General features: G+C 52.1%; 1 protein-coding gene across 2 annotated transcripts; it reads right to left on the bottom strand.

The window, feature by feature from the left end:
* Positions 1–2,235: 2,235 nt before the first annotated feature.
* Positions 2,236–7,696, bottom strand: ATP5MJ (ATP synthase membrane subunit j). 2 transcript variants are annotated; one of them, XM_086362723.1, is made up of 4 exons: positions 7,188–7,696; positions 3,868–3,991; positions 3,151–3,174; positions 2,236–2,378 (listed from the first exon to the last, which is right to left on the bottom strand). In XM_086362723.1, the coding sequence occupies exons 2-4, from the start codon at positions 3,989–3,991 to the stop codon at positions 2,344–2,346; spliced, it is 183 nt and encodes a 60-aa protein (XP_086218849.1). In that variant the 5' UTR covers positions 7,188–7,696; the 3' UTR covers positions 2,236–2,343. The 2 variants fall into 2 exon arrangements, with proteins under 2 accessions (XP_086218849.1, XP_086218847.1); XM_086362721.1 differs by having other exon boundaries at positions 7,622–7,696.
* Positions 7,697–9,769: the final 2,073 nt, after the last annotated feature.

The raw sequence follows: 9,769 nt of genomic DNA, 5'->3' as shown, positions 1-9,769 counted from the left end.
TGTTCTCCCCCACCTGCCTCAGGATCCCCCACGGTTCAGGGTGAAGAGCAGAGTACTAGACGAGGACGGGCAGCAGGTAGACTTCAGGATAAAGGGCCCCCTTGTGGCACCGTCTGAAAAAGAAACTGGCTGCTCTTGCTCGCAGCTGAGCTCGAGGCCCTCTCTGCTTCTGCAGAAGCCTCTCTGGTCAGCACCTCCTGAGAGCTGCTCTGAACACTCCCGGGGGGAGGGCCCCTCCTCGCCCCCAGCACCGCTCCAGGCCGTCCCAGCTTGGTGCTCAGCGCCCACAGGAAGCCGGGCTGGCAGGGAGCACCAGCTCCCCCTACAGGCTGCCTCGGGCCCAAACAGCAAGTGGGTTCTCAGCAGCAATAAAAGTGCTTCTTTCTACAACCTAACTCCACGTAGGAGGCAAGGACAGGAACTCCCTGCGGGGACTTCCCTGCTGGTCCAACAGTTAAGACTGCACCTTCCAATGCAGGGTGTGAAGGTTCAATTCCTGGTCAGGGAGCTAAGATTCCAGCTGCCACATGACCAAAAACTCAAAACAAAACGTAACACAAACAATACTGTAACAAACTCAATAAATAAATAAAAAGAAACCAGCTGGTTTATCTTCAGGGGTGGGTCCCTCCTCTGTGCATCATTCATGAGCCACAGGGCCCACTTCCACAGTCCCAACAGCCCCTCACCCCATTTTCCGCACAGGTTCTAGAGGAGTGGTAAGCATCTTTTACAGACCATTTCCGCATGACTGTAACTACGGGAACCTGCACGCAGCAGAGGGGACCTGCTCTCAGGGTCCGCACACCAACGCCTCTGCTGACATCAGGGCCTGTTCCCAGGCCTCGCCTTCTTCTCCGGACAGAGCTCAGACTCTCGGAGTCCAAGTCCTGGTCCCAGCCCTGGCTAGCCAACCCTTGGCACATCACTGCCCCTCTCTCAGCCTCAGTCTCCTCTGTAATACGGGACTACAGCCCCACCTCGCTCGGTTCTCAGGACTGAACGTGCTGATGGGCAGCACGGTGGGGAGTGTGGCTGAACGCTGGTGGTGGGCACGTTTTTTGTATGGATCAGCAAAAGTGTGGTCCTGGGAACCTGTGAGGAACACAAGTTCTCAGGCTTCTTCTTACACCGAAGGAAGCTGGACATGCTGGGCTCGCTCGTCCCTCCTGACAGCCCTCCAGGGGATGCCGTCTCAAAACAGACGGCCCAGATGAGCAAATTTTAAAATGAGGTGCTTCTGAACTGCAGAGCTGACTCATCCTCTGGACGCAGTTATTGGACAAAATGCTATTCCTACAAGAGAACGGAACCCTGCCCCCAGCTTCAACACCAAGGCCCTCTGGGACTGTATGACACTTTCACGCCAGGTCCCTGTCGGAGCCAGCGAGGCTGAAAGTGGGTTTTATCCCCATTTTACAACAGACACCAAGGCTCAGAGACCCCATTCAGAAGTGGCAGCCATTTCTCAGGCACTATCCATGGGCCTGGCTTGACACTAGTGCTGGAGAACAAAAACGCAGGGACGGTCACTGCCCTTCAGGCACGGCCACTGCCCTTCAGGGACGGCCACTGCCCTTCAGAGAAGCGGAGGTGGCCAGAGACCAGCGCGGGACCGGGCCGCCACGTCTACTCCACAGGCAGACACCCCCACCTGCGCTTCCACCCTGAGCTGACTGCTTCAGGATCTACTTTTTGAACGCAATTCTAGGGGTTTTGGTAATTGTCCTAGATGGAGAAAAACATTATGCAGCGTTCATTTGATATCAGTCAAGCTAAAAGAAGTATCAATCGATTTTTTTTTAAATTATGTATCTTGCCTTATAAGTGACTTCTGAAGAAAATCTTCTCCCAGAATCTCTCATTCCACCTAGTATGTGATTTAACACTGCCTTACCTCTAAAGCCTTTTACAGTTTGAGTAACACACGCTTTCCCACACCTCCTCTTCCTGAGCTCCACAGTAACCCTGTTAGAACTTCCCTGTTCATTTTCCAGATGAGAAACGGGAGGCTCAGAGAGGTCAGAGTACTAAGCAGCAGAATCATCTGTTTAGCAAACAGTTACAGACCTTGGGAGCGTGAATGCCTAGATGTGACCCCCAACTCCTGCACTAACTGGGGTGCGTACCCCTCAGCCCCTCAGGGCCACTGAGGATGGCTGCACAGACCTGCTCAGGGTGGGGCTGGCACAGGGCGGGCGAGGGGCGCAGGGAGGGACTCGGGTGCAGACAACGTGGGTCTCACAGGTATGTTTATTCAGGCTCGAGGGCAGCGGCATCTCAACACGGGGTCCCAAGTTCCCAGAGCACAGCCAGGCCGATGTCCCGTCCGCGGAAAGCTGGTTAATGATGACCATGAGCCGGAGCGGCGCTGGAAGCTTTCCGAAGAGAAGCACAACGCAGAGACAGTTTAGGAGGGAGGGAAGAGCAGACTGCAGTCATCACACAAGCCCGCACTGACAAGCCGGAGGCAAGACCAGGAGGCAGAGAGAGGGCTATTTCTACGGCAATGTGCGTGGAGGGTCTGTGGAACCCACCTGGACACAAAGAGCGAGGGCAGGAAACATCTCCTCCCAAGCTCACGGGCCAGCCCTGCGTTTGTCTGGGACTCAGGTGGCTAGAGTTTCACTGTCATGTGGATGTGAAGTGAGGAAATGTCTGCACCAGAGTCCAAGTGGCGTTCCCAGGGCAGCCCGCTCGCACAGGCAGCTCCTGCGTCCCCACTGGAGCCCCAGCCAGCTCTCATCAACTCACTGCACTCCTGGGAGCTACACTCGCACAGGCAGCTCCTGCGTCCCCACTGGAGCCCCAGCCAGCTCTCATCAACTCACTGCACTCCTGGGAGCTACACTCGCACAGGCAGCTCCTGCGTCCCCACTGGAGCCCTAGCCAGCTCTCATCAACTCACTGCACTCCTGGGAGCTACACTCAGCCAGGGCTGAGCAACGGTTTTTAAGCTCGGTCTATAGGAAGCAGAACATCCGGCGCCTCTGCCTCAGCAGACCAGCGCTCTGTGTTCCGACACGTCCCCTCTGGGCCTGACCGCTCACTGAAGCAGCTGTCGGCTGCAATTCTCAATAAGGAGGCGCATCGTCCTGAAAGGTGTGATGGTGTTTCTCATTCCCCACCCATTTTAAGCAGAAATCTTACCTTTCAAGGCTTTACTTCTTTTATCTAAAATAAATGGAAAGAAAAATTGGTCATACCAATTCTTTGCAAAAATGCCTTTAGCCAACTTATTGTCAAAATCATCATCTGGCTGAAAAGTTCATACCTTAGGTAATGCTGTTAAGTGAAGCTTTCAGAAAATAGTAATCCTGTAGTGCTTCAAAGCCACAAAGTGGAAAAAGTTTTACCACAGATGTTCTCTGAACAGGCCTCTTCACTCCCCACCACATCCCAAACTCCAGCCCTGCAGTTTAAAGTTCTCTCCTTTCTTCCCTCTCTCTTATTCGTACACAATTGGGCCTCGTCTGTGCTCTACTGAGAACCAAGTGGATGCTTTGCCTCAAGCTTTATTATGAAAATGTTCATTCAGATCAGTGGGAAAGGTACACAGAATACTGTTTACCAGGACACTCTACCCTAAGTGTTTTAACCTGCATCTCTCAAAACTAAGGACGTCGCCTATGCACTCTGAACACTGCCACACCTAGGGAAATTCACAATTCCCTGATGCCAAAGTCTTGCTCAAATCTCTCTTATTGCTGACACAGCTCTTATACTCCCCATGTTTGAATAAAGGACCACCAGGGTTTCTGGTGTGCCCTGCTGGTTAAGGGCCATAGTTTCTTTACAATATGAACTGTGATTCCTCTTGAAAGGATTTCCTTCCTGATCTCTAATGAATCAAACAAAGAAACTTACCAGCACTCCTGATTTTATAAACGATGTAGGCCATCAACCCCGTTCCTACCCAAATCTCCTGGTAAGCTTGGGTATAGTAGGGTTTCATGGGGATCCAAACTTTCTTAATAAGACTCTGAAGCATCTGAAAAGGAGCACAGTGGTTAAGTATTACCATGACTGCTGTTTCAGTAAACCTAACTGCTAAGAGGTTTCCCGTTATTAAGTTTGAACCTATTTCTCAAACTATTCAAGCCTCTATGCCAGGCCTGCTCCCCAAAGCCATTCCAACATCCACACGGGGGCTCCGCTCGCAACAGCTTTTCAAGCTCCACACACCGGCAATACCCCCCACCTTGGCCATCCGTGCACTCCGTCACTTCCCATTCCTCCAGGCCCAGAGCTCGCTCAGCCTGCACTGCCATTGCCAGCCCGCCTCTGAAGGCTACCCTCCACAGTGTCCCCAAATTATGCCAAAAATCACACACTTCTAAAACTTTAAAACTAGTACATTTGCATCACCGTGTTAAGAGTTGTCGGCATTCGATGCTGAAAAAGAGCGTGGTGAGTTCCCTGTGACGGCAACACCAGGCTCGGGCTCACGCTCATCCAGCGAGCCTCAGTCCTTCTTCTGTTTGAGTTCGGCAGTGCTGAGACACACCCGACATATAAGCCATGCGGTGCTCATGGTGCGCGCCGCAGTGTGACCGACAGACGTGCGCCTTGTGGGTGGACTTCCCCCGTCCAGTTAGGTAACACACCCATCACCTCTTATTTTTTAAAGAGAACTTTCAGTTGTATTCTCTTAGCACACTTCAACTATGCAATTCAGTGTTATGACCTACAGAGTGCTGCATCATCCCAGTCTTGAGGTCTACTAACAGTAGAATTTAACAAATACAGAGAGCATGAGAGAACACCGTCACTTCCTAGGAGACGCAGTAATAACTTATTTAATCAATAAAATAATTACTGGATCTGATTAGGAAAAGCCATCACATTCTGAACTGACACAGCTCACCTTTATGTGCAGTTCTCAAAGTGGTGCTTTTGCTCATGTTTATAATTCACCAGATTCTAAAATCAGGTGCCCTCATTTTCATTTTAATAAGCTTTGCAATATCCAAGGTGATCTATTAAACTATCGCCACTCGAACCATCGTGAGGAACACCGACATCAAAGTACCTCTCATCTTACCAGGAAGCACTGCTCCGGCTTCAGTCAGCAAGGCCGCCCCAGTCCCAGCCCCAGGCTGACCGACGGTCACCCCGTTCCTTTCGCATGTCTACTTGGCTACACAAAATTTCACTTCAGTTTCCTCTGGTTTTCCGTGAGTGAAACCTGTATCGTGTGGCCATTATTCACTCAGCAGATGTGAAGTGTGCATGTAAGAGGTGGCAGGCACGGTTTCCGGAGCTGAGACACGGGCTCCTAAAGAGCCAGGAGCTCCTGGGGGAACAGTGTCGTCAGCAGAGGCAGCACATGGGCCGAGACCCTGCGGTCAGGACGTGCCTGGAGTGGGAGAGCCCTCGGGAAGGCCACAGCGGCTGCGGGGGCTCGCACCTGGACCGTCCCTCTTGGCAGCTAACTTGAACTGTCCCGGTTTCCTCATCTCTAAAGCAGGGATAAACCGCCCCCCCGCCCCCACCTGCCCCCTGAGGGCTGTCGTGAAGACAGAGGTGCTGCTCTGTGTCACAGTACTTGCTGTGCTACAGCAAGTGTTCATACACACGGAGTCGCAGCTGTACTTGGGGCAGCGGACGGCCAGAGCTCGGACGGCCTTGGGGGCTGCAGCAGAGAACGCAGTTCTCACCCTAAGACTGTCACACAAACCTAGCACATGTGTGAAGCACTTTACACGCTTATCGCCTGCACCCCAGGAGGAAGCTGCCCGAGCTCACCCAGCTGGATCTGCGCTCATGACTGAGGATCTGCTCTGAGGCCTGGCTCCCAGCTCTTCCCAGGAGAGCACAGACCCCGGCTGAGGCCTGGGCCTGGGGGCTGACGCGGCGGTGCCCTCACACGCCCTGTCCCCAGGCAGTACTGGGACGCTCCCTCAGGACACACGGCTCCAGGAGGCCAACGGCGCCACCTCGAGAGGCACTGAGAGCGTGCCACAGGGCGCAGAGGCGCCTCTGGGGCCCCAGAGGGGAAGAGCTCAGAGGCGCTGAGCGTGCTCCCCTCCTCCCTGCACCCAGCACTGACTGGGAAGGAAGACCAGGGGGTTGGAAGCCTGTGAACCTTGGGTTCCTACATGAGTTCTGCCTGCTTTGCCCTCCACCTTGGCCAAGTCTGAAAGATGTCACTTCAGAGGTTTCCCTTTCTGTGAAGCACAGACAGGTCTACCTGCCCTGCTGGGCTCTCAATGGAATTTCAGGAGGAAACATAAAGGACCCTGGCCTGCCTGTGCAGTTGCTCAGTCATGTTCGACTCTTTGCGACCCCATGGACCGTAGCCTGCCAGGCTCCTCTGTCCATGGGGATTTTCCAGGCAATAATACTGGAGTGGGTTGCCATGCCCTCCTCCAGGGGATCTTCCCCACCCAGGGATTGAACCCAGGTATCCAGCGTTGCAGGAGCATTCTTCGCCGTTTGAGCCCACCAGGGAAGCCCGGCCTACTGCCTGGTGAGGAATAAAAACTCAGTAAATGATCACAACAAGCTCAGAAGGAACCTCTGCAAAAGGCTAGCTGGCTGCAATCGTACTAAGCTCCTGGGGTTCTACAGAGGACTTAAGCTTAAGAAGATGAGGGCAAGGCCCAGGCCCATTAGAGGCCTTGGAGCAAGGCCAGATGAAGACCTAGAAGGAAAGAGCAAAGCAAACCAGGAAGGTCAAAGGCCCTAAGAACAGACCAAAATAACCTGTTTTCTGGATCTTTTGTTCAAGGCCCAGGCCCCTGGCGTTCTCTCCTCACCTAAAACGATCCGAGACTGCTACAGGGCAGGTACGCTGCAAACGCTCACCTCCCACCTGCCTTTGGCTCAAGGGTTCCACGCTCGGTCGGACAAGTGAGTGCCCCGGAGGCCCCCTACTTCTTCTGCCTGAGTCCACTCTGTCCAGCCACGTTTCCCAGCTCTGCGTGGGTTTTATTAACGCCCTTTCCTTCAAAGGCCCATCCTAGTCAAAGGCCAGATGGGAGTCCACTGTGCCCGGCTCAGTCTGCAGTTTCTGGCGCCACGTTAAGCAAACCGTCACCTGAACCTACACTGAAGACCGGAAACGTCTGACCCGTTGAGCCCGGACCAGGCTTCACAGGCTCAATGTCCGTGCAACTGCAGTCACCACCTCGGATCCCCTTCTGGTCCCCGCCTCGCCCCTCCCATGGCCTTGTCATACGTACAGGGTAGCTCCGGGAACAGTAAGCAGCGAGGAAACCTGAGGGGTAAGGCGAGAGGCCACTAGACGTGGCGCCGAAGTGCTCAGCTTGGATCCTGACTCCATCACTTACTAGCCCCGTAACCTCGGAGGAGGTGGCTGACTTTCATGGCCGAAGGAAAAGGCGTGGAGCGGCCTCGGCGTTACTCGCCAAGCACAGCGAACCCCGAGACGACCTCCCTTTACAGTGGGGGACCCGCGGGGGAAAACGCGCGTGGGCAGCGGGAGCGGTTGGGCCCCAAGGTCAGCGGGGGTCGAGGTGCGGTTGTGGGCGGGCCGGGGAAGCTCCTGCCCGCGGCCGTGGGGGCCATACGGGGCCCCGGGTTTCCGCCGCCCGCGGTCCAGCCCTCACCATCCCGGTGGCCCTAAGCCAAGCGCAGGACTCGGCCACACACTCACCTCGGCCGAGGACCAGAGGCTCGGGAAGCCCCAACTCAGAACCGCCAACTCGGAAAGGTCACTCCGCGCGCAGGCGCCGCGCGGGGCCTGCCGGGAAGGTGGAAGGAGCGACGGTGCCCCTGGCCAGAGTGCCTACCTGACCGCGCCTGCGCACCACAGCGCACCACAGCGCCCCCAGCGGTTCGACCAGATGGAGGCCGACAGCACGAGCGGCGGGGGGGAGTGGCCGGGTTTTGTGTCATAATAAGGTGACCAACAGTCCGGATTTGCCCGGGAGTAGGACTTCCTGTGTTGCAACAGGGAAGGTCTTGGACAAAGAGGACGAGTTGGTCTACCTGATAACGGGAGTCTCTGCTTGCTGTGTTAATGGCCGAGAAGCCGAGTCTCCCACCTCTGGGTTTCTTGCCATTTCTCTTTGTTATCAACATTCTTGGTCTGCATGTTTTTATGCATCAATTCCGTGCATAGTAATTCTACACAATAGACAATATAAATAAAGATTTCCACAGGGACTCCAGACACTGGAGTTTTAAAACGTAGGTTTTAAAAAGACCCACGATTAGTATGCACAAAGAAACACAAGGCTGAAAAATTAAGCAGAGAACTGGAAATTGTAAAAAAAAAAGAAAGCCACTTAACTGACTGAAAAAGAGCCAAAAAGAAATTTGATTGATTTATAGCAACAGATTAGACAGTTGAAGAATCGCTGAATTGGAGGCTGGGTTAGAAAAAACCATTGAGGAACACAGACAAAAGAGGAACAGCAAGAAAGTTTACCATAATATAACCGCCAATCTAGAATTCTGTGCGTGAGGAAATTAGCATTCAATAAAGAAAGCGAAATGACATTTTGGACCAACTAAGACTGAGGGAATAATCAGCAGTAGATCTGCGGATTAAAAAAAAAAAGTGTTCATTATTCAGGCAAAAGAAAAGTGAGTTCAGATGGAAGAAGGGTAGGGAGGAGAAACAGCAATGAACCCGCTTCAAAGGGAAGAAAGTTTAGAATTAAATGAAGCTGTGCATCAAACTCGAAAAGCTTGTCATCTTACAGTATTGATGCTCAAAATGTGGTCTGGGGGTTTTCAAGACTCCTTAGGGGTCAAAACTTTTATCCATAATAATAGTAAGATGTTCTCTTTTTCATTAGAATCCTCTCACAAGTGTATGGTGGAGTTCTCCAGAGGCTGTATGACTTGTGATGTCACAACAGAATGAGAACCCAGCTGTCAGCCATTAAGGCAGGCATTGAGAGGTCTGTGGAAACGCAGACGTGTCACTCTTCTCAAACACAGAAATTGGGGGGCAAACACAGTGACTTTTCTTAATTATTTGCTTTAACACAAAACAGTTTTATTAATATTATAAAATTAATTTAAAAATAAATAAAACCTTTCTCAGTTGTAACCCCTAAAAAAGTAGATAGAACCTACACAAAAAGCTCTCTAGGGTCTTCAACAATTTTTAAGCGTGTAAAGGAATCTTGAGACAAAGAAAAAGTTTGAAAAACAGTCTTAGAAAAAGAATGTTTTAGACTTATAATGAGTTAGAAAACTGCAGAGGACAAAAAGCACTTAGGAAAAACCTTGAGTTATTTCAAGACAAATCATTTCAACTTAAAACTCCACTTGGGATCAACAGAATTTTAATGTCCTTAGTCGCTAATCTATGGCACCCCACTCCAGTACTCTTGCCTGGAGAATCCCATGGACAGAGGAGCCTGGTAGGCTGCAGTCCATGGGGTTGCAAAGAGTCAGACACGACTGAGCGACTTCACTTTCACTTTTCACTTTCATGCATTGGAGAAGAAAATGGCAACCCACTCCAGTGTTCTTGCCTGGAGAATCCCAGGGACGGGGGAGCCTGGTGGGCTGCTGTCTATGGGGTAGCACAGAGTCGGACACGACTGAAGGGACTTAGCGGTAGCAGTCGCTAATCCAACATGGCCCGCAAGAAACATGGCCCATGTTCAAAGAAAACAATGTTTAAAGAATGGGCCATCCCAGCAGATTTATTCAAAGCACAAAGTGCTATATTTTGTGGCTGAGGAGGGTCAGTGAAGATAGGAAAGTCTTGGGCAAAGCTTCTCCTGCTCATGGCATCAACATCATTTGTAATCATCTTCTGCTCTTTTCCCTTTGGGCCTGC

Source organism: Bos grunniens, chromosome 21, assembly GCF_055505025.1.
Source record: "Bos grunniens cultivar Pamir isolate PY7600 chromosome 21, Bosgru_T2T1.0, whole genome shotgun sequence".
In the NCBI taxonomy this organism is placed as follows: Eukaryota; Metazoa; Chordata; class Mammalia; order Artiodactyla; family Bovidae; genus Bos; species Bos grunniens.
This window is presented reverse-complemented; position numbering and strand designations above follow the sequence as displayed.